The sequence below is a fragment of the Numenius arquata genome, chromosome 1 (assembly GCF_964106895.1).
Source record: "Numenius arquata chromosome 1, bNumArq3.hap1.1, whole genome shotgun sequence".
Lineage (NCBI taxonomy): Eukaryota > Metazoa > Chordata > Aves > Charadriiformes > Scolopacidae > Numenius > Numenius arquata.
The window spans coordinates 90,897,843-90,923,573 of NC_133576.1; the positions used below are offsets into that span (position 1 = coordinate 90,897,843).

The 25,731-nt window shown below is 39.7% G+C and overlaps 1 protein-coding gene across 1 annotated transcript; it reads left to right on the forward strand.

Moving 5' to 3' along the window:
- The first annotated feature begins 23,077 nt into the window (after window positions 1-23,077).
- Window positions 23,078-25,156, forward strand: SLITRK1 (SLIT and NTRK like family member 1). Its single transcript, XM_074149272.1, has one exon. The coding sequence runs from the start codon at window positions 23,078-23,080 to the stop codon at window positions 25,154-25,156; it is 2,079 nt and encodes a 692-aa protein (XP_074005373.1).
- The last annotated feature ends 575 nt before the right edge of the window (window positions 25,157-25,731 follow it).

Genomic DNA, 25,731 nt, shown 5'->3' on the forward strand with positions numbered 1-25,731 from the left:
GATTCACCTGAAATCTTTAATTGTAGGGCTTTTGGAAAAAAAATTATGAAATGTAACTAACCTAAAATATGTGTGGTTTTTTTTAATACTTGAACAAAAAGATCAAAAGATCTCTACAGGAGAGCCGGAGAGGGACTCTTTGTCAGGAGATGTAGTGACAGGACAAGGGGTAATGGTTTTAAATTGGAAGAGAGGAGATTTAGATTAGATATTAGGAGGAAATTCTTTACTGTGAAGGTGGTGAAGCACTGGAACAGGTTGCCCAGGGAAGCTGTGGATGTCCCATCCCTGAAAGTGTTTAAGGCCAGGCTGGATGGGGCTTTGAGCAACCTGGTCTAGTGGAGGTGTCCCTGCCCATGGCAGGGGGGCTGGAACTCGATGATCTTTAAGGTCCGTTCCAACTCTAACCATTCTATGATTCTATGATTAAATTGATTTCTATGATTCTATGATTAAAATGAACACAGTTGCATAACAACATGTAAGGGCGAAGTGCTTTGAGGGAGTCTTATTCATCCTCTTGTTCAGACTATGACCACTGGTTGGATATCATTTAACTTACATAAAGTGAAGAGCAAATGGATAGGTGGACTTCAGGATAACCTATGCATTAGAATTTCTCTGTGGAAAAGATGATTTTTTGAGGTCGTGCCATGTGGTCTTTAGTGCAGGGTTTCAGAGAGGTGAGGGTACCAAAGGGATTAAGGTATGTTAAGAGGGGACAGAACCTTTGTTGGAGAGAGCTTATTTGCTCTTTGAGTTTTACAGTTGTAGTCTTCAGGCCAAGGAAAATGGTGTGAGGAAACAGGGAAAGAAAAAGAGAAAGAAAGGGAAATTCTGCTAATGAAAGCAATGTTTCTATTCACAAGAAATAATAAATCTCCTTCCATTTTTCAGTGCCTTCTTTTCTTTTTTTCCCCATGAAGGTCAGTAGCCAAGACTGCAAGCTAGCTTTCTGGGTTTTTTTGGAGGGATATTAAACAAAAAGGAGAAAGGTAAAGGAAAATTAGTCATCAGGGAACCTAAGAGAAAAAAGAATTTGATTATTCCTATCTAACCTAATAGAGGGAGTGAAAAGTATAAATAGACAAAAAAAGGTCTCTCAAATCCTGAAAGGAAACAAAATTAATTCTCTCCTTCCTTCCTTCCATATGTCATCTGTCTCTCCTCATTAATCATTTCGGAGGGAGCTTAGGCAGGCCAAACTGATATCATGTTGATATACATATCTTATATTGATAAACATAAGGAATATACTTACTGCTGTAAGAATTACATGTATTGCTACCCTATTTCTTCTCCCAGAATGCAAACTTTTTATTCAAAACTTCTGGAAGTGCCTCAGGCTGGGATTTGTGGATGATATGCACAGTGATAGCAGTCAAAAGCCCAAACCCTATAATTCATGTTGGAATTTTACTTTTTCTCTATTTCCTTCTTGCTAAGGTTAAGTTGAATATGTGTTGTTGGTCAGAACCGGAGCTAAAAGCTAGAGAGTAGCAATTACTGTTCTGTGGCCTGTATTATGCTAACTAGCCTTGCTAATGACAATGGGACATGCTCTTCTTGAAATCTACCCGACAGTAAAATTGTCACCACAGGATAATGAAAACATAGGGATGCACTAGACAAATAAATCCTTTTATTAAAATAATCTGCACATTTCTTGACTTCAGCTTCACCAGGTAGTATGATATCTATATTTAGGTTTTCATTAGCATCCTTGGGGAAGTAAATATTCCTCCGACTCATTGGATTAATCTCTGCTTGTTTTCTACCTACCTTCTTACTCTACTTTTTAATAAAAAATCCCCAATTTAATTTTGATCGGATTGCATATTTTACACTTCAGTAACTTGCTAATAATAAGGAATGTCTTTCTTTCCCCCAGCCTTCCTATGCTTGAATTGATGAGTGGATGTTTTATAGGTCTGCTTGCTAGCATTTGCACAGAAAGATAAGGATTTTTAAATTTAAATCTGAATTTGTGAATTATACTTTTGTTGCATTTTCTTCACATTTTCTTTATTTATTTTGCCGTACAACTATGTATTGTTGTACATATGAGACAGAGGAAATGCATCCACACACTAGCATGTAAAAAAGCTAGAGAGTAGCTTTTCTCTAGCTACACTAAAAAAGAAAGCGTAATTAAGCACCTAGAGCTGAGTTCTTTACAGAAGACCTTTGGATTTAACAATATAAATACCCTTTGTCACAATCACGTGCAAAGCATCCAAATTATGTTGGGTGAATACTTTTACAAAATCAGAAGGGAGAAGAGGGCTGGATCATAATCCTACAGGAAACAGATATATGCATAGATGTTATGTTACCTAGCAACATAGGGCCCGATCTGTTATTTACTCCTTTTTTCCAATATTACTAGAGTACGTGGGGGAAAAAACAACACACATTAGGTGTAACAAGTCCTTAATCTCTGGTTCAGCAGGTCCAGAAAGAAATGGAAAATGTATATTTGTATATGTGGTTCTGGATAAATATTATGAAAAGCTTATCTCCCTGCACATGGCAAGCACCAGTCCCTATTATTAGCCAATATTTCACAGGAGTCAGAAATGTGTTAAAGTCTTACAGATGACATGAAGAAAACAAAAGCCAAAACAAAAATAATTTTAAATCTTACAACCCCTACTTTTGTAATTAATTGAAGTAAATTACTTCAGGTTCTACCGATGTGACAGCATCAGGAAGAGAGTAAAAAAATGTTATGATCCAAAATGTTTCAAATAGAACCTTTTCTGTCAGTTGACGTAGCTAGGTTTGGTGTGCAGTTTCAGGAAATTCTTGATTTATGTGTGCCCATGTATCTGTGTGTGGGTATCTTCTGATATCAGATTTTTTTTCATATTGAAAAAAAGGAGCAATTTCTCTGTTCTACTGGGTCTCCCAAAGATATTTATGTGGTTTTGCAGGCTTTCAGAGAATCTTGAAAACTCTCTAATCTTTCACAAACTGGAAAACTCTCCACAGGCGAAGACTCCTGACTAACTGTAGAATCTGCCATTAACAGAGAAATCCCAATGACTTGGTGTGCATATGGGTGTGCATGTGTGTTTAGGACATAATCTGCCATCCATGTGACTCTTCTGTTTATGATTCTTCATTTTATTTCTGCTACTAAACAGAATAGTCTAGAGGATCACCTGGCTGTTCCTCAGATATCGTATAGCACAGAATACTGATTTATGTCTCTTTCTTGGCCTGACTCAGCCATGTTTAATTAGTACAAGAATTAAAAGTTAATGGCTGCACTGGGCTGTTAGAGGGTCTTTTAATCCTTCAAAAGGCACTACGATAATCACTGATATATTTTGTGGCTTTGTGTACAAGAAGTGCAGCAAAGCTTAATTTGAAGCTCAAGATACTTTATTAGCTCCATGTGCTCCAGAAAACCCTGGGTTCACTGAACGTGAGGGCTTCTTGACAAATAATTCACTACTCAACCCTGAGAAAGTACAACACAACTCAGCATCAAAGAATTTGTAGAAACTTAAATAGATCAGAGCAGCTTTGACACTTTGATAGATGATGTAGAACACAAAGAGAAAAGAGGATATTCTTAGGACCAGCAAAAGAATTTAACCAGTGCAAATAATAGCCCAAACTGGCTACCTACCTCATGAAAACAAAGTTTCATTTATTCCTTTAAATAATCTCAATTCAGGTTAAAAAGGCAAAATTTTTAATATTTCTTTTCTGAAACAAGTCAGAATCTCTTCTGCATTTGCAAACTTTTGTATTCTTTTAATTCATGTGTGTGTTTCTATCTACATTTTGAAGTAAAATAATTTTGGAATGGAAATTAAAATTTTTATTGTGAAATATCAAACTAGGAATTTAAGGTTCAGAAGTCTTCTCCTCACACAGCTTTTTATTTCCTCTAAATTAAATACTGCCTGAATCAAAATGATTAGTTAATTATTTTTGTTGTTAAATTGGCATTTTCTCACAGAAGCCTCATAAACATTTTATTTCCCAACCAGATCTAGTCATGAGACACTGAGCACCTGGCTGTATACCATTTCCAGAGGACTTTTGGAAGCAATGTTATTTAACTTCCATCACCGCTGCTTTCTTGTGATTGCAAACCCTAAGTACTCAACAGTAAGCAAAAATGAATGAAACTACTAAAAATGGCTATTACATGCATCATAGGCCTTCACTGCCTTACCTTTTAACAGCAATGCCTTCCCTACTCCTTTTTTTCCTTTCTTGTTATAACATCCTTCATGTTAGAAATCCTTCATCAGTGCAAAAAACAAGGGAGCTAATCCTGCCAGGTACTGAATGCCTTTGATTCATATTAAATTGAGGAGAATGAGATCACACAGCAAATCTCATGAACAGCTGCTGAAGTGACACCAAGGTCCTGTGTACTTCAGAGAGTCAGGCACTGATGTAGCTGCAGTTGGGCAGCTCATTTTCTGACAGACAAGTTTTCAGTCAGGCAGGCTTGAGAAACAGTGGCAATAATATCTTGCTTCACTACATCTCTTCAGCTCCACCGATGCTTGCAATCAGGGTAATTTGTGAGTGAAAAAATAAGGTCAAGTGCCAATGCTTTGGTTCTTTCCTGCAGTGGAGCTTAGCAGCCCCAAGGATCAAGCCCCCTGGCATTTTTTTCATGTTAATTAAAAAAAAAAAAACAAACAAACAGCTCCACTGTATGTGAGATATAACACATTATTTTATTGTATTACAAAGTTTTTCTTTGCTATTTTTGATCTTTTAATTAATTAATAACAATGTTTTATAAATTCTGTTTCCTTTTTCTCAAACATTGCATCTTAAGATGCAAGAATGCCTTCTGTAGAGTGCTAATAATCGGCAGCCCACAAGGAACTGTAAGAAGCAGCTTACCAAAAGCAATCAAAATTCCAATAATCCAGGAAGTAGAAGGGAAAAGAACCCCAGAAAAATACACTTAAGAATCCACAGAGGCAATTAGAGAAGATGGCAATAAAAGGCAACAATGATGGGTGTCTGTGTAGCTATAGTAGGCCTAAATTTTCATCAGCTGTTCTGCTATTTTTTTTTTTTTTTCAACTAAATACTTTTGTAAATTCTCACTTCATTAGAAGGATAGGACTTTCTCAACTATTTTGCTGAAAGACTTTTATGTGGAGTGGACTTTTAATTAAAAATAATAGAAAATTATATTTAATTCTCAGAAATTATGAAATTAAAAGAGAAAATAGGCTCTGGTTATTTTGGAGAAACTGAAACACCAAGCATTATCCTCAGTTACAGTAATGCAATCAATTCTTACAATATTATGATGAATTATCATTTCAATGTTTCAGATAAAGATCGACTGGCAAACTTTTATTTTTAATTGTACAATTTTACTGAGCAACATTTGCTGCAGTTCTGGAAAAAAAATTCAATACCGACTATGTGGGTAGTTGGTAAAAGTTGGGAGTAGATGAGTCTGTGTTCAGCCCTAACCAGTGAAGAAAATCTTTTGTGGATATTGCCTTCCTACAACTGCTGTTACCAATATCGATCTCGGCTAACCACTGCAGTACACTGAAATCAATCCAGCTCCATTCCTTGGAGTCACCTAAAACTAGAGCACTCCATTGTTGAATCAAGTCCATTGACTTGAAATAGCTTTATTTGCACTGTAATGTTAACACAACACAGAGACAGCACATGAATGTTAACACAACACAAAGACAAATAAGGGCATTCCCCCCTCTTATGGCTCAGAATCCTGCACAAAACAATCTGGTGAGGTTTGTGCTGAAAATACTAGGATCTGAAGGGAAAGAAATCCTTTCCTCTATGTAGTTTCCTTTATACCCTAGAGGCAGGGGGTGTGGGAATGTACAGTCTACATATGAACTGATTTAACTGCAGAAGTATCATCATTAACCTGAACCAGCCTTGACTGTTTCTGGGTTTGGTATAACTTGCATGGCAGAGATGTGCTATTTTAGTTGAGATGGCTCATACTCAAACAGAGAGTATTTTGTAGATGAAGATCTAAAACATCCAGTGTGTGAGCATCCAATGACTATGTGTTGTCATGAAGACAAAATATCAAGCATGACCACCATATGGCCTATCTGTCTGTTCATTAGTACGGATTAAATTTTGGTGCTGTTTGTTGGACTTACTAATAGTAAGGGTAGTGACTGCTAAGGAATCATTGAAAAATAAGTTTACTTTGGCCTGTTCTAGTATATGCATATGATTGTCTATACTGTCTTTTATACTTTTGCAACTGAATCAAACTGCCAGATAAAAAAGGGAGATATCCCAAAGCCCCTACTCATATGCCAGGAATACAACCATGTATTTACTTCTAATAAAGCAACAGAGACCTGCTTCCACTAAAATTTGATGATTATAGATTTGATGACCATTTTTATCTCCCTATAGAAAATCTAGTCTTTTGGGAAGTTAGGTTTTAGCCTAAGGTAGAGTTGAGGGCCTATTATTTATGGTATTTTATTTTATTGGCCTACACATATTTGCATCGTATTTTTTATTCTTATGAATTTGCATGTATAGGCTGCTTGAATACATACATGTATATAAATACATACATACATAGAAATATATGCATAGATCTATATAGCTATATGTATGTATTTATACAAAAGAGAATCTGGTAAGTTGGTGCATGACCTGCTAACAAATATTTTTTGGTTGTTCTCTTCCTCAAATAGCAGTTTAATTTGTTCTGTTGTGGCAGGATCTTTGCCTCATTCACTAATCCACCTTTATTTATATCTTGAATCCAACAGGATGTACAGAAATAACACAGAAATGTTATTATTTATGTTATTAATAATGCAGACTAAATGCTATTAGTCTGGAAATAATACAGACTAGAAATTTAGACCACCAAAATAATAAAATCTAGCCCTCATGGATAAAACCAGCCTTCATGGATGAATGCCTTTGTTTTTAATTGCCCCACCTGAGTGGCTCCTAAACATCTTTAGTGCACATCCTGTATTTGGTGTAGCAAAATTAGATAATAATTTTGCAATGAGATCTTTAATCTTTCAAAGCCTAAAACTGCAACTGTATTTGTCTTGTACAGTGTACATAAGAGATGCCAAAGCACCTCTGATTTCTTAGGATGAATTTCATTACAGTTTAAAGCAAGTTTCCTTTCTAAACAGAATATGATTAAACAGGTCTGTTGGTTCAGACCAGTTTAATTAAAAAAAAAAAAAAAATGGAAAACATATCTTTGCTTCATCACTATGTTCTTTCAGGCTGAATACATTTCTCCACTCTTCTATTCTAGTTCAGTAATTTTCTCTTTTTTAGTTTTTTAGGTTAGGTCATGGCTATCAAGGCACATCCATCGCCTGAGTCTTAAAGCCATTTGTTGTCTTCCTGATATGGACTAATTTAGGCCTCTTATTTGTACCATTACAGGGAATGGGATCTCATGACATCAAAGTTGTCCTCAGCATAAGGATAAAGTCTCCAGATGTCAACGGGCTGCAAAATTTTAAGCAAAATTCAAAGTAATTTTAAATGCCAGTTTAATAGCATTGAGATGTGGTACACAGCGTGATATTCACAAGCGGTAAGCCTTTGTTAACTTGTTTATTGATAATTGCCAAGTTATTTTGATTACAGGTGATGGGATGATGTTATTTAGCTCTGTTATTTGTATATTTATTTTACCACAAACATCAAAGTTACACCACACCCATTATCAAACTGAGAGGAAGACAGACCTTCTTCTATGCAGATAAACAGACAGGATTCTTAAACTGCTAGCAAATATGTGTTATTATTGCTTACATATGTATTATTGCCAAGCAACGTTGGTGCTAATAAGTCATTTGAAGATACATTCCTTTTACACATTTTAGTCTTTGAAAAAAAATGTATATTAATTGTCAAAGGGAGTTAATACTGTAGATTTATATCCGTGAAAAAAAACCCCATCTTTAGTACAGACAAAAGACTAGTTATTTCTAGTATTATTGCAGTAGTCTATCTTCTTATTGACCTAAAGACACTACTGCCTAAGCTATACTTCAGTTGCTTTACATATGGGTGAACAAAACAATAATTAACTTATTTAAAATCTCAATAGATTAATATTCCTGTCCCAAAACATACTTATTATTTTTGATATTACTGCTGTTTTGGTTTCCTTCCCTCCCTTCTTCTCTTCCTTCCTTCTTTCCTTCCTTTTCTGTCTCCTTCTCTGTCTCCTCTTCTCTCTCACTCTCACACACCTTCTCACTTTCTCTCCTTAACAGACAGAAGATCACAGCAAGGAGAAGAGTACCAAACAAAACAACTCCTCCCCACCCCTCCCAGCCAAAGCCTCTCCTCTGTGATTTAATTTTTAGTTCCTTTTTCATACTATCAGTTTGTTTTGGCATTCTGTTATGCTAAATGCAGAAGGGAAAAGTTAACAAGGAGCTATTTTGCAGTATTTTACATCTTTGATTCAACTTGTTTATCTTTGGATTATAGGAGAAGGCGCATGTCTAAACAATATAAGAATGTATTGTCTTTACATCTGAAATCCAAAAAGAAAACAGTGTAGGCCAACAGCAGGTTCTTAAATACAGTACCAGATGTTCAGAAAAAAAATATCAAATTAACAATTTATGAAACAAACAATGGTCAAAACATACTGTGCATTTCTGTCAGAAAAGTTATGTTTTATCAATTATTCTGGCTTTAATTTTCAAACTCCTGACTGAACTGAAGATGGTATCACCAAGCCAAAAAATTCCTACAGGTCTTTCTTCGCATTGTGCAGAAATTCTAAAAAAAACCCAACCAACCAACCAACAACGTCTAGTTCTGTATTGATTTGACCCTGCAAAGTACTGAGCATCTCCATTTCACCAAGAATTCACTGGGAATTGTGGACACTCCATGTCTTTTGGGATCAGCTTCCATATTAATAACGCTACAAAAGCAACCCTACCCAAAAAAACCTACTAATCACTGAAAAAAAAAAACCCAAAACCACCCACCAAGAAAAACCACCAAACCATGTTTAAAGACTTATAAAGAGTTACATTAAACTATGGTGTTGTTTTGGGCTTGTTTTTTCCACTTACAGAACCTGCATTTGTAAAAGGATGTATGGCACATAAAATTCATGGTTGTATATGTTTATAGAACAATGGACAGACAAGATTACCAGGTTTAAACTTTTAGCAGCTGTGCATCTATACTGTTTTTGATATCAAGACAGCTTCTTCAGAGAGTTCTAAGGCTAAATGCTGCACAAATAAAATGCATACTATTGCTCTAAACTAGGTAAAAAGATCAAAAAACACTTTTAAAATGTCAGTAAAATAAATATTATACACCTTCTCCTGATGTAATGACTGGGGCTGTAAACATGTATGAGTAAATGATAAAAATCCTCAGGTCTTCCTCAAGTGATCTGTAACTGTGGGAACACTTGAGCTTGCTTGTTTATTCTTTGCTTTTCGTTCTAACACATGCAAGTGGCAAGCTTGAAGCAAGGGCACCTGACTAACAATTTTTATTGTTCAACAACTTTTAGTTTTTGGGGGCTATTTTTAAGATTCTCCAAGTTCTAGAACATTCACGTTAGTGGTAGAGGTGACTATAGCTATGATGATCTAGCATGGTTTTGTAATAGATCCTCATTTCCAGTTTTTTACACCTTTGCAAAACTGAAACTATTAGGCTGATATTTTTTATCACTAAATTGTACTGAATATTTGGAAAATAAGACCTTAAGTTAAATTAGTTTATCTATTTATCTCACTGTGATATCTTCTTAAATTATATTTAAGAACACATAAAGAAAAAAAAGATAAAGTTGAGAATTTCTAGTCTGTTGCAAAAAAATTTGAAACTTGCCAGGGAGGTCTTCCTGAGCAACATTTTGTCTTTTAGCTTCTTTGTGAAAACTTGACAGCTTCTAAGCTGTAACAAAATCCCATTGTATTTACTGAGCTAGGTGGTGATAGCTAAATTAATTATAGTTTTGAATTACATGCAGGCTGAACAGGAGACCATAATAAACATTGCACTATATTGGACAAATTGTCCATCTAACCCTATATCCCATTCCTCACAGTGACCAATATTAATTAAGGTGGTTGTTTGCAGCACCAGGAAGGTGTAGCTTGACAGGTTAAAGGAACAATTGAAAGCGTGGCCTGCTTTTTGTCCCCTGTCCTTTGTGTGATGAATTTGCTTTCAAGATTTTTTTTTTTTGTTGCTGCTGCTTAATCAGATTATGCATTGGAAGCTTCTACACAAATTTACTAAAAGGTTGGCATTTTAGTTGATTATCTATTCATTAATCATTTTTTAATTAAAAAAAAAAAAGAAAGGACACATACATCTCATAAACAGTAGCTGAAATCTCCTAGCAACAACAATGCTATTAAGACATAATTTCTTCTTTTCCTTTTTTTTAATCATTACTATTTTAAATATCCTTGACTCTTCAGAGTGTCTGAATTTAAATGCTACTTTGTCATAGATTGAGATCTTAAAAGAGGTTGATTTCCTGGATGTCAACAAGATAATGTTAACTTATAAAATAGATAACACTCAAAATGTTTGTAATAAATATTGTATAGAAATTATTCCTAAATATTCACAGAAAATCATGAATTCAAAGAGTTTTTGTAATAAATAGGAAAATTGCTTCCCAGGCATAATTTTTTTATGAGTCAAGATTCAGAACAATAAAGCTGCTGATACACATAATATTATCAATAAAATCCAGCTTTTATGACAGTCATCAACATAGCACTCTTTTGTTTCACCCCTCATTTCTCTCTGATATGTTGGTAGAGATGTAAAAGAAAATAAGTGAACAGCCCTCTGTAATATTGAAAGGTAAGAAAAAAAACAATGTAAAATTACTATTGTATAGTTATCCTTTCAAAGGAAATTTTGAAGACACAGCTTGATGGCTTTTCTTCTGCTTTGAAAATAATTTCCTATTTTTATATTGACTATCTGACTACACCTAGGTGACAAATTTCTTTTCAGCTATTCTTGAAATACCCTAATGAACTAAAATATTTCAAGTGGTGTTCACTCTTTTAAAAAATGAGTGAAAAAACAGACTTAAAAAAAATTTTAAATTGTGTCTTTATTTTTTTCAAGAACATATTTTTACCTATAAATATCCCCTTGATGTCAGAGTTAATCCCTTGAATGGGATTAACCACATCTAGAATTAGTCATCTAAAAATTATTTTGTGTTATTGCAAATTAATGTAAACAGTAAGGGTCTTTGTAATAAAGTGTCACAAATAATACTTTCCCAACACAATCTATTCTGCTTGTTTTGCATGTATTTTAGTACAAACTGCATGGATAATTTCTCACCACTGACTGTAAGGATGCCTAGATGAATATCTAAGACTGGATGCTAAAAGCTAAAGCTATCACCAGACTGCTGAAGTGTTCCATCATAGATTTGCTTCTGTTTCACTTCTAAAAGACAAGTTTAAAAGCAGCAAAATATTTTATTTAAATGATTTAAATATTTAACTAAAAAAAAAAAAAATTGTAATCTCTTCCCACTTTCCTCTCAAAAAAAAAAAAAGCCAGAAACCATATTAATTAAGAAAAAAAGAAGAAAATGGTTTAATCCAAAAATCAAATTATTTTATATTCCAGCAGTGACCTAAAAAAAATAAATCAATTGTTCAGAAAAATGTAGCTCTACCCTTTAATCTCTTTAGATTTTGAGAAATCCACCATAAAAGGGAGCTGTTACTCCAAGTCCTCAGACAAAAAGCCTTATATTTTCAGCTGATCTCTTTTTCACTTTGTTTTGGTTTTGCTTTACCTTTAGTCGACCTTCCATGGTTAGAATGAAAGTACACAAGTTATTGAGTCAGTCCTCAATAACTTGAACTTTCTTGAAGAGTGTTATGGGGAAGGAAAATGAAGAGTGCCAGAGGGAAGTGGGTCCTTCAGCACTGACCTTGCCTGCCCTCCTACAGCTATTTCCCATTTGTGGCCCTGGAGTCACAGAATCATAGAATCACAGAATAGCTTGGGTTGGAAGGGACCTTTAAAGGTCATCTAGTCTGACCGCCTTGCAATGAGTAGGGACATCTTCAACTAGATCAGGTTGCTCAGAGCCCCATCCAACCTGACTTTGAATGTTTTCAGGGATGGGGCATCTACCACCTCTCTGGGCAACCTGTTCCAGTGTTTCACCAGCCTCATTGTAAAAATTTCTTACCATCTGTTACACACCCATAGAGAGGGCAGCGCTACTACATTTTAGTGATGCTACTCACAACCAGGTGCAATAAAAATAAAAAAGTGCAGCATTCCTGCTGCTGAAAGGGTATATTTGGACTATGGTATGTCTGTGTTGCCTTCACAAGAGGGTTAGGCCACTTAATTTCTCTTGGTGCAAGAATGGAAGGAATATATTTTTGTACAGGTTCATGAGATCTCTGGTAGCATCAAGTGCTCTGCACGTGTGTAGCATAGCGGGTTTATGAAGTCTGTCGATTCCTCCAAGGCTCACTAGTGTGGTTCTGCAGTGCAAATGCTGCGCCATGTGTGCCAAATTATCTGTTTGAGAACCAAGCCCATGAATCCCAGATCATGTGCATCTTACAGGACCATATAATGCAGACTTGGTCTACAGTTTATGATTTATTTTTTTCTAGCTACAAATGCTAAAACTCTAGAATGCAAATAAATATTAATGTCAAAGAAGGTAAAACAGTAAAAGTGAACAGCATTTGAATCATGTGGTAAATTATCCTGATTTTCTTCAATGTCTCCAACTGAGAACAAGCCCCTGTTTGTGGGAATAAGCAAGGAACTTCCATTCAAAGGAGAGAGAGAATACAAGCCTACTTAATAAATGATGGCCCAATTCCTAAACCAAGTATTAAAAGCAAATTTGAAGTAAAATATTTTCAAGTAACTTCTGCAGAAGTTATGACACATTTATTAATTTTAAATATCTATGTAGTAGATGGATGCTATGGAGTAGTTTATGGCGTAAATATTTATGAGGCCTGTTGCACCCATAAAGTCAAAACAGACTGAGAAGGGCATATTTGGTATTTGTTTGCACAGAATCAAACATAAGCACACTAAAATGACTAAACAGCAATACTATAACTATTTGTGAGATTGTACATTTTGTGATGCTACTAATGGCATAACCAGCAACAATGTCTGAGCATGTGGACACAGCTAACTGTACATGTAAAGGTAACATGTAACGGCAAAAGGAGATTTTTGTGATTTAATTGCATAAATGAAGTATAATTAAAATCATGTACAAGGCATAAACTCTGCAAGATACTAACAGTGGATGTAGAACAGGCAGGAAATATGCCTGGGAAAATTAACAAATCCTGCTCCTGAAAATAAGATAATCTGTGTTGGGAGCAGATGAGATTCACCCTTTCTTTTGGGGAAGTTCTAAGGATCATAAAATTACCATGGATGTGTGAGAAAAAAAGAGGAAGAAAGATTACTCTTGACTTTGGCCCCAGTTTACCTCATCAAAGAGATCTCAGATTTGGTCCTCAAACCTGACTGCAGCCATCCCTGCTGACTACATGGCATCAGTTCTGTGGTATTGAAGACACACAGCTAATGTTAGAGATGGTTATTAAGGACCATCTGAATATGCAATAATTAAAACTAATAAAGTGTGAGAAATTGTCATTGGAAAATGTGTGTTGCTAATGAATGCCAGTCTAGTAACGCACTACTTTGATCCTGGCCTGATTTCTGTCTTCTAAATACTTCCATCACAGTCATCCAAGTCCCCCATATACACATACATCTACATCTGTACACACACACGTATACTCAGTCGCAAGAGTCTCATGTGAAATTACTTTTTAGTTTCTGTATATTTTACATAATGACTTAAATATGATAACGTCCAGATTCATCCAAGCTAGGGTTTTGAGGGCTGAATCCTGAACTTCAGTATGTATCCATCCCCTCTAGGTATACGGATCATTCCTTAGCCACCTCAGCAGCAATGCTGATTTAATCCTCTCATCAGCTCAGCGAGGACAGAATTGTTTGTGGACCGCAATATGAACTAGATCAGTAAAATGATCTTGGTTAAATAAAAAGCCTCAAGAAGCTACAACTAACAGCTGGAGGCTAGTGAAGGCAGTAAGGCATTTCTCAGATCAGCTTTGCCAATGGAGAAAAAAAAAACAAAAACAAAAAACTACATCCTGAGTCACCACTGCAATACTATAGCTTTACATCAGAATGATACATTTAAAGTAATTTTGGATGCTGTGATGTAAAATCGAGTAGTACAATGATTAATCAGGTCACCAACCTCTTCTCCCTTATGTCTCTAAAATGTTATTTAATTAAAACTAAAATGCCATGTGGGATTGGTCCCAGGGTATGGTTTCTAGGCACTGCACAAATAGGAAGGAGGTATTATTTTATTTTTAGTAATGCTTCATCTATTCAGTCTTCCCGCAGTTTGCTGATGCCCAGTAATTCTCCTTTTAACGTATAGACACCACTGGATGTTCTCCTAGTGGATAGATTCAGAAAGCTTTTCAGAAATTTTCTATCAGAAAATTCCAATTCAAGTTAACCAACAGAAAGGAAAAATAATTTTGACAAAATACATTTTTGAAAAAAAAAGAAGTAATTATGGAAGACAATGAAAGATATCAAATTCTGATTTCCTGGTATTCCATTCTGATTTTCTGTGATTTGTGTTATATTAGAAAACAAAAATAACAAAACATTTCACATTTTAATCAACTCAAATGGTTTGTTTCAGGTTTCTATTTTGAACTACACTGAAAATTATTAATTAGGTTTGCATCTTTACCTGGTTGGTTGTTTTTGTTTTCATTTTCATTTTGCTTTGTAGCAGAAAAAGGAACTGACAAACTTCCTGAAAATAAAAACACTTCTTGACAGTTCTCATGCTTAAATGGAGGGAAGGGCTAATTTTTTTTCTGACATGTTTCTTAAATGAGAGGTACTTTGTGTTTCAAATGATTTATTATTTTTCTCTGAAATCCATGTGTTTTTTAAAGTCTGAAGTCTGAGCCAGAAGAAGACTGAGGAAAGAAAACATTCTTTTTCCCCGGTTAAAATAATTCAATTACAGTGAATTAAGATGTGAATTAATAAGAAAACCAAGGCTTGGTATTACTGTCACACCACATAACTACATTTGGCCTCCAGAAAGAAAATGACTGGCATATGAAACCTTTGATGCATAAAATCAAGTCTGAGAGAGGAGGGGAAGGAGGCAGGAGCTTTTCTTCTGGAACAGGCTTATTCCTATAAATCAGTAGTTCTGCATCTCTAAAATACTGGGTAGAAGGCAGGGCTGGGCCTTCTGAGACTTGGGTCTATTTCTAGTGCTATCAGCGGTTTGACATGTGACCTTCCCAAGGTCAGTGCTTCTGTTTTCAGATCTATTGAGCAAATAAAATTATACTGTATTCCATTGTAAAGGCCTCTGAGATGGGTTGATAAAAAAAAAAAAGGAAGAACTAGGTATTACTCTTACATAAGATTCGACTCTTCATGTTGTACCCATCAGTAATGATGATAACTACCTCAGTCACCATGTTTGTTCACCACAGATTTCAAAGCACCTTTAGGCTGTATAATTCCTTCTGCTTCCTCAGACTGGGAAACTGAGGCATAGGAAAGAGAAATCAGTTGCCCAGAGTCATGTCAGCAAACTATTGGTGGAGGAATGAACAGGGCAGGTCTTTCCCTCAGTGGTATGTTCTGCACTCTAAGAAGCGTTTCCCTCTCCATTATTAAACAAAGGAAATATGTTATCGTTAGAGAGAGCAGAGACATAAACTTTCATCTGCTTTTGTCCATTTAAATGATCCTTATGTTGCTCTGAGACTGTGCCATGAAAATTGATAAGGAAAGAATTAATTATTGAAAACACATTATAGATCTATTATTCAAGTTGATGTGATTCAGTGGGATTACTAGTGTAAGAAATAGGTTGAAAGTTTGGGCACATTTTTTTCTTTTTTTCTTTTTTTGGTTGAGAAAGATGCTTTTTAATGCCTTGTGTAGATCTAAATGTTATTGTGATTTGTGTTGCATAAGTTAACTTGTGCTCTTCCTGTCCTGTCGTATGAGTTTTAATAAGAGTTTGAACATAATTTTTAACTAACTTTAAATTGTATGAATGCAGTTTACAAAACCACCTCAGTCAGTTAAATATGTTGCAGAGTGACCAGCTATTTCAACCTGTTTGCTTTTTTGCAGTCTCTAATCTTTCAGGAAAGAATGAAATAAGCAAGCAATCAAACTACTAAAAGGTCACATTAGTACAAGTGCAGTACTGTATTGTGTATTGATCACATTACACAAGAGTCAAGTCTTGCAGGGTGTTGAGAATTGTTGTAACAAGTATTTAAAACAATAATGTTGGTATCTGTTAAAAAAAAAATTCTGCTGAGATTAGGGTCTGGTGCAAATGTTATCACTTCTTATTAAAGGTTATAACATTGTACTAGGACTTTCCCTGCTGTAGCTGACCAACAGAGCAAATATTTCTCACAGCTCCAGTTAATTTCACTGTAATATTTTTCCCCAGACTAAATGTATGTCTTTTATCAAAAGAAAAAAAAATATTAAAAAATCTGTGTACTTCAGTGCTGCAGTGCTGAACACTGCAACACCAAATTTAGGAAGCAGAAGCCTGGGGTGAAACCCCAGTCCCCAAGTCAGGCAACCAACCATCTCACATACTGCACTGGGAATGGCAAAAATCAGACCTTCACATCAGGATCAAGAGCATCAAAGATGCAGCTTGGAGGACACTTCAGTGAAATGCTGCAGTGGGCTCTCGGTTCACGTTCTGGGGTCAGGGCTGCAGCAAAACCATCTCCCTCCATCTGGGCTCCACAACTTAAAATTCTCTCTTTAAAACTGATAACCCACTGCTGTTGTATCAAACTTTTAAAGTAAGTGTGTGTGTGTGTGTGTGTATAGTTTTGGGATGAGAGGAATAAAAGGAGGTGGATGACTAAGCTCCCTATCTCTCTCTTTCTAACCAACAGCATAGTGGGAAGAATATACTTTCGTGATGGAGACATGGGGTGAATTCACTGCTAACTTAGAAGGGGCTTAAGTCTGTCCCTTGACCTCCCTACAGTACCCTTTATTATTTGATAACATGCCACTCCAGAAGGCTATGCTGGAGACTATAGGCTGCAGGGGCCGGGGCGGGGAGGGGGGAGGGAAATAAAAAAATTAAAAGGAACAGAAAAAGGAAGATAAAATATAAATGTCTATGTGAATCCAGTCCTTCACCAAACAGCTACTCTGGATACTCTCCCCAGTAAGGACAGTAGTTCTGCGGCTCAGTCCTGTCCTAAGAAGTGCTCAGGTAGTTTAATGATTTTAATGCAAGCAATCACAGTGGAAACTGGATCAGAAACTCACATCAATACATATAGTTTAAATAAGAAATTCTGGTCAGGACCTTGGGCTGGCCTACTCCCTAAATACACCTCTTGCTTCCACATCATCAGAATTTCAAAGTGAAATGTCTACCTGGTTTTTATGGCAGACTACACTCAGGCTGGATGCACAGTTTGTCCACCTTGATGACTTCTATTCACTTTTCTGATACCTAGTGTTTGAAGCTTTTAAGACTAACCCTGTGACCTATTCAGGACAATGTTTCCAACACAAATTTATTGCAAGGTCTGATGAATATGTATACTGGAACAAAAAAAGATCTATGGGTTTTGCTACCGGCTCCATAGTCTAAACATCTGATGTGTAAAATCTAGTAGGTCAAGCTCAGTCTCATAAGAAAGCACAATGCAAGCAAGTCTTCCCAGGGCTCTGGACACCTGGTGGGTGCCGTAAGCAATAGCTTGTAAACTCATGCTCCCCCACTGCCTTTCTCTGGTTCAAGAGTTCTCAAAATTATTTTTCTTGTCAAGTAGAACAGCTGCAGCAAGAGGGCTGGTAGCCTGGTGGTTGAGAGTATGAGCCAAGAAAGAGGAACATGTGGGCTGGCTCTTACACTGCAAAAGACAGAGAATTTTTATTTTCTCATCCTGAGCCAGTCTCCTACCCACTAGACAGAAGTAGGCAAACCACTTTTTAACTTTCTTTTCTTTTTTTTTTTTTTTTTTAATCATCATCATCCACCACTGCATCATTTTGCAAAGCTCCATCTGGTGAACATATCACAGGGAGATTTGGAACACGCTCACACATCACTGCCCTCAGGAAAATGAAGAAAAATATCTAGTTTCAGAAACCTTGTTATGCCTAAATGCAATTTAGGTAGAAATCCAGTAGTTCTGTGAAGACTGGCCTGTGAAACATGCTGAGATAGAAAATTCTGGGAGGAGATCCTTGCATTAGTTTAACCCCTCCTACCCTTAGTTATAACCAAATAGTCTAAGCTGGTTTAAAGTCATTGTATGCATTGGGAAGCATAGTTTCTGCAACAGTTGCATCAATATAGAGAGGCACCTATCTTTCACTCCCAACAAAGCCAAAGCCTAAATAAAGCCATAACTTCAAATGAAATAATGATCCTATGACTTTTCTATTAGCTGAGTCCATCATAATTTATAGTGTACATACACATGCACCTTTATACACATATGTGTATATATGTGTGTGTGCATGTGTAGACAGACATAGCATCGTAACTACAGTGCAGGATGTCTTTATTGTGCTTGTATCTCTTAGAGAAATAATGAGGATGATTTTACATCACATAGCACAAGTATTGCAAGAAGGGTATCTACAGTAATAAATTTTTGTTTTGTAGAAAATTTGAAAATGCTCTGAGTTCTGTTTTGCAAGATCTACAATGTTAGATGAGGTAACTAGTTTTTTAATATATTCTAATATAGCACAAATACACCCTTAACCAGTGTTACTTGCATAGTCATAGCAACAGGGAGATGGGAGATTACCAAGTGGGAAAATGTAGAAGTATCCCAGTACCTTTTCCTATTTCAAGGCATTTTCCATATTAGGAGCAAACCCATTTCTGCTCAAAGAGCAACTACAATGCCCAAGCCAATTTGCTTGTGTTGGTTAAATATGGGACTTTACACCCAGAAGACAGGTATAAGTAGGAAGCTCATTGTCTTAGGCTTCTAGAAGTTGCAGAGGCAAACAGGAGGCAAAAGACATCAGATAAGGAAAGGAATCAAGGGAAATAGACTTGGGTGCTCTTTCCCCTGTCTGATCTACTGGATAATTTGCAGGGGATAATGTAAGCTCTAGTTATTCAACCTGTGTATGGATTGTATACTGGGATGCATATGCTGAAATTTAAAAACCCAGATTCGTTGACACTTCACTGCTGCTTGATCTCTCTTTTTACTTTACTACACTCTCAAAATAAAAGAGTAGGAAATTTCAGTCAGAGAGATCCAAATCAACCTGATCAGGAGTAGGTATTTCCTTAAAACATTTAGAGGCAGGCCTCTTTTCCTAAGATACATGTTTCCAAACTTAACTCAAAAAGATGAGGAAATCTAGAAATTTAGGATTATGGCACTGAGTAATGATAGATTAGTTTCCTGGCCCTGACACACCTTTCCTGTGTAACTTGACTTACAGAACAAAAACCACAGATGTCAAATCTAAAATGGATGATCCCCCTTTTCTTCGTCTGTGACGTGTCTTCTAGATGCTAACCTTCACATGGCAGATGCTCTCTCAATACATGTATCATATATGAGACATAAATTTCTCAATATAGTTCCAAAGTATAGAGCTGAAAACATAATGGGTTCCTTGTCTAAATACTCTTTTGGAAGTTACATAGCACCTGTAAACACTCTCACATCTTCTGGCAAATTTTTTACCTTTTTTTTTTCTTTCCCCTTTGAAATTCTAGGGCCCCAGATGGCTTCCACTAGTTCCCACCTCTCAGTAGATCCCTTGGAAGAAGCAGGTAATGTGTCCTTCATGCTTTGACAACAGGTCATTGTCGCCTTCCTCTTACCTCGTTCATATTTATTTATTTAATATCTTGTAATGTTCAGCTCCTCTGGTTGCATTTTGATTGTTTTTACGGTGCCTGAGCAATTTTAATAACACAATGGTAAAGATGCTCAGAAGCCTTTTTCTAAGGCAAGAGGAGAACAAGCTCTTAGTCTTCCTGCCCCAAATCCCACTGAGCGTTCACCAGGCTCCAGATTTTCAGCCATTCTTCGCCTGAGCTTTTACTGATGGAGTCTCTGCTGCTGACACATGGTGAGTGGGTCCCCTACCCCAATCCTCCCGTACCCTTGCCCCTTCCCCTGACTCTCCCGCCTGCCTCCACGGAGTTTTCTGTGGGCTTCCCTGCCTCCATTTCGCCTTGCACTTCGAGGCTGCAATTTGTGATCTACGGCAGGTTTCCAGCCAGCCTAGCACCGCCCCTTGCCCCCCCATCCCCGACATCACCGAGGGACAAAGTCAAAGAAACCGTCAGGAGAAATGAACTAATGCGCCTCAACGTGGCGCCAAGTTTCCTTTCCCTCTTTTTTTCCTAATGAAAACACTAATATATTTCTTGTGGTGCTTTCTGTCTCAGTGGCATTTTATCTCTTCTGGCCCGTTTGTAATTTATTGGGCAGGCTTTTTCAGGACCAGGGTTTCTCTCTTTTTTGTCTGTTTCGTTTCCTTCTCCTGTCCCGTTTCCCGCCCCCGCTTCCCCCGCCCTTCGTAGTCCCTGTCCACCGTAACGAACCCAAAGGCCAAATCTTCGTCCTGGGGAACCGAAATGGCCATAGCAACTGTTGTAATTTGTCAATGGTGTAATTACATTAATTTGATAAGATCATCGTCGGCAGAATGTCTAATTTACTTGCAAGCGGCAGCCAGGGAAAAGCTTTGACCAAATTAGCATGCCGCCGAGACCAGGGGGTGCGGGCTCCATATGGCTCCCTGGCTTTCCCTATAAATAACCCTCCTCCAGCCCACCCCCGCGGTTACATCCCCCCCTACCAGTATGCCGCAAAGTTCACCAGCGGCGCCGGACGGGAGAGGTACAGCCCCGGGCTGCAGGAGGCACCCGACGGCCAGCTGCCGCTGCCTCTCTCTCTCCCGCCCCTGCCTCCTCAGCCACCTCCTCCTTCTTCTTCTCCTCCTCCTCCTCCACCTCCTCTTCCTCCGCGCAATTTGACAAGGCAGGGGGAAACGCGGGTTTCCACTTGCACCGCCAGAGGTGCAACTGGTTCTTCGCTCGTAGGCATCTGAAACCCCTCCAAATGATGCAGAAACTTTTGTATGCTTGGCTTCTTTCTTTAAGGCCAGGCACCGATTTTTCCGCTGTGTAATCTCTTTTGTCAGAAGGGTGGGAGCTGGAAAAGGCGGCAGGGGGTGGGGTGGACGAGGGGGGGGGGGGGATTCGAAGGAGGGGGAGAGGGTCGAGGGAAGCAGGCGTCGTATTTCCACGGAGAGGATATTAGGAGCATCCCTAGAGAAATATCTATTCATGTACATAAGTGCATCTCTAATTTTTATATATAGATAAGAATGTCAAGATGCACAACTGTCAGTTTCATCCCTCTCCTCCCCTCCTTAAGGGAGACACTATATTCTGTGGGAACAGGTGGCGTGAATTGCTAACAGTGCAGCAATCCCCTCCTCCCTACTCCCTTCTTCTCTGGGATCATTTAAATTATAAAATATATCTATATTTATAACGCAATAATCCACGATTCGACATTGCATAGAGAATGCCAACAAGAGAACAACCCAGCATGAAACACTATAGACTGCAGGGGAGGAAGAAATGCATTTAAAGCAACGATAAAAATGGCGTGCAGAATAATTATCTCAAATTGCTATTCGCTTGACACCCTGACACTAATTCTGTTCAAGCCATTGGGAAATACAATAAGGCAAACGCACCTTCCTCGCCTGCTTGTGCAGGTGTGAGTGTGTGAATAGGGGCAATAAGGAACTGGTCGGGGGGAGGGGAATGCTAAACTTTCCATCTTAAAAGAAAAGGAATTAATTAAATAATCCATTTAGGAGAAAGCATCTAAATAGACCCACAGCTTTTAATGCCAAGGTTTTTAACGCTTGCCCTGTACGTGGATTGATTTTTTTTTTTCTCCAGCATTCCCTCAGCAGATGGATTTTTGCCACTGCAGCTCAGCAGAGGGTGTCAGATCTTTCAGAGTGCACCAGGTTGAAACGAGCAGAGCCTCTTAGCAACTCTCCCTCTGCGTGCATGTGAGTGTGTGCGAGCGTGCGACTCGGCAGCAGCGGAAGAAAAAGGAAAGAAGAGCGAGCGAGGGAGCGAGCGAGCGAGGAGGGAGGCAGCGCGGCCGGCAGGGCGAGGCGAGGCGAGGCGCGGTGCGGGCGGGCAGGCAGGCGGCCCCGGCCCCGCGGCCAGGCTCCGGCCGGCGGCAGGCATGGGCAACCGCGCAGCGCAGCGGGGGCAGGCGCCGCGCAGCACCGGCGGCTGGGCGGCCAGCGCTTGAGGTTGGTGCAAGGAGCTTTCAGCACCGGGGGCGCTGGACAGCGCCCGGCGGGCGCACGGGCGAGGAGCGCGGCTCCGCGGCAAGGTCAGTCCGGCGCGGAGCCGCGCACAGCGGCAGCCTCCGCGGCCGGCGCCGCGTTCTCCGCCTGCGCCTCTCTAACATGCAGCGGCGGCCGGTGGCTAGCAGCACCGTTCCCGTGCCGGTGAGCCAGCCCGGCCGGCAAACCTGCACTTAGCCGCCCGAAAGGCGTCAGGGAGGGGGATCGAGGAGGGGGATTGTTTTTTGGGATTTTTTTTTCCCCTTCTACTTTTTTTTTTTTTTTTTTTTTTTTTTTTGCGTGCCTTGCAGTACGTGCCTGGAGAGTTTGTGGATATAATTATTGACTGGAATCTGGGCTGTTGCAGTTGTACGTTGGGGGGGGGAGAGAGGGAGAGAGGAGAAAAGAAAGAGTCCCCCCCCTCCGCCGACCCTCCCTGCTCCCTCTCCCCACATTTTTTTTTTCTCCCCCTTTGGTGGTGGTTCGGACATTTCATGTATTGAATGAACTGGAATTGCTTTCCGTGTGAGGAGGATGGTTGCTGTTACTTTGTGATGAGATCGGGAATGAATTGCTCGGTTTAAAAATGCTGCTTTGGATTCTGTTGCTGGAGACGTCTCTTTGTTTTGCTGCTGGAAACGTTACAGGGGACGTTTGCAAAGAGAAGATCTGTGCCTGCAACGAGATAGAAGGGGATTTGCACGTAGACTGTGAGAAAAAGGGATTTACCAGCCTGCAACATTTCACCGCCCCAACTTCCCAGTTTTACCATTTATTCCTGCATGGCAATTCCCTGACTCGACTTTTCCCTAATGAGTTTGCTAACTTTTACAATGCAGTCAGTTTGCACATGGAAAACAACGGTTTGCATGAGATTGTTCCTGGGGCTTTCCTTGGGCTGCAGCTGGTGAAACGTTTGCACATAAACAACAACAAGATCAAATCGTTCAGGAAGCAGACTTTCCTGGGGCTGGACGATCTGGAATACCTCCAGGCAGATTTTAATCTATTGCGGGATATTGACCCGGGAGCATTTAGGGACTTAAACAAGCTAGAGGTGCTGATTTTAAATGACAATCTCATCAGCACTTTGCCCCCCAACGTGTTTCAGTATGTGCCGATCACCCACCTCGACCTCCGGGGAAACCGTCTTAAAACCTTGCCTTACGAGGAGGTCCTGGAGCAGATCCCAGGCATTGCTGAAATCCTGCTAGAGGATAACCCCTGGGACTGCACTTGCGATCTGCTGTCGTTGAAGGAATGGCTGGAAAACATACCCAAAAACGCTTTGATCGGCAGAGTGATTTGTGAGGCTCCCACTAGGTTGCAGGGCAAAGATTTAAATGAGACCACAGAGCAAGAGCTGTGCAAAAAGAACAGAGTGGATTCTAGCCTAGCTGCTCCCCCTGCCGAAGAAGAAACCTGCGATCCTGGTCCCATTCCAACCCCCTTTAAAATACATGGCAAAGAAGACCCTGCCACGCCAGGATCTGGTCCAAACGGAGGTACAAAGATTCCTGTCAACTGGCAAATCAAGACCAGACCCACTGCTGCCGTGTCGACAGTTAGTGCCAAGAGCAAGCTACCGGCTACCGTGTCCTGCCCACAGATCTGCAGCTGCGATCAGATCCCTGGCTCAGGTTTAAAGGTTAATTGCAATGACAGGAATGTGAGCAGCTTGGTGGATTTGAAGCCCAAACCATCCAATGTGCAGGAGCTGTTTCTTAGAGACAACAAAATACACACCATCAGGAAATCCCACTTTCTGGATTACCGGAAACTTAATTTACTCGATCTGGGCAACAACAACATCGCCACTGTCGAGAACAACACCTTCAAGAACCTCTTTGATCTCCGATGGCTCTACATGGATAGTAACTATTTAGACACCCTGTCCCGGGAGAAATTTGCTGGGCTGCAAAACTTGGAGTATCTGAATGTGGAGTTTAATGGGATCCAGCTGATCATGCCTGGCACCTTCAATGTGATGCCCAAACTGAGAGTCCTCATCCTAAACAACAACCTGCTGAGGTCTCTTCCGGTAGATGTGTTCGCTGGAGTCTCACTTTCCAAGCTGAGCATACACAACAATTATTTCATGTACCTCCCGGTGGTGGGGGTGCTGGACCAGCTCACCTCCATCACCCAGATCGACCTGCATGGCAACCCATGGGACTGTACTTGCCCTATCGTGCCTTTCAAACAGTGGGCGGAGATGCTGCGCCCCAAGGTGATTATGAGCGATCTGAGGTGCGAGTCCCCTGAAGATTTCTTCAAGGAGGATTTCGAATCTCTCTCCAACGATGTGATTTGTCCTCAGTTAAAAATCTCGCCCACATTAACTTCTCCTAACAAAACCAGCACTGGGTTGACAGAGACAGGTACTCACTCCAACTCCTACTTGGAGACCAGCCGGGTCTCTATTTCGGTGCTGGTGCCAGGGCTTCTGCTGGTTTTTGTGACCTCTGCCTTCACGGTGGTTGGCATGCTGGTGTTCATCCTGAGGAACAGAAAGCGGTCCAAGAGGAGGGATGCCAACTCCTCTGCATCTGAAATCAACTCCTTGCAGACGGTCTGCGACTCGTCCTACTGGCACAACGGGCCCTACAGCACCGACGGGGCCCACAGGGTTTACGACTGCGGCTCCCACTCCCTGTCGGACTGAGACGGCGGGCGGGACGAAGTGGGGCCGCCACCCGGGACCGGCCCTTCGCGCTCCGGCCGGTGGGACGGCTCTGCATCTCGACTACCTTTCCTGAGAAACAAAACACACGCACGCACGCCCCTCCTCACGACCCCCATAGCAAGCACCGAGGCCCGGTGCGGGGGGGGGAGCCCGGCGCCGGGGCGCATCCCCGCAGCTCCGCGCAGCCCGGCGCGATAGGCGCATCCTCCTCCCGTGCGCTGCCGGGACAAGAGAGGACCCGCTTCCTTCCGCTCCGGCGGGGCGAAACACGGCTCCTGGGTTGGTTGGGCTTTTGTTCTATTGTGTTGGGATATGTTTTGCTTTTTTTGCCCTCTTCCCTTATGGACCGACCCCTCTCCGAGAGGCCGGGAAGAGGAGGGGGGAGGAGGAAAGGCTGGTGTCGGCCTCCTCCTGACAGCAGAGCAGGAGTGGAAAGTTGCACGAAGGCATGAATGTAATGTAAATAAATGACTCCGACTCCGAAATAAACAGACAAATGGACAAAAAAAAAAAAAAAAAAAAAAAAAGTGCTGCATGGCTCGCATGGATACAAC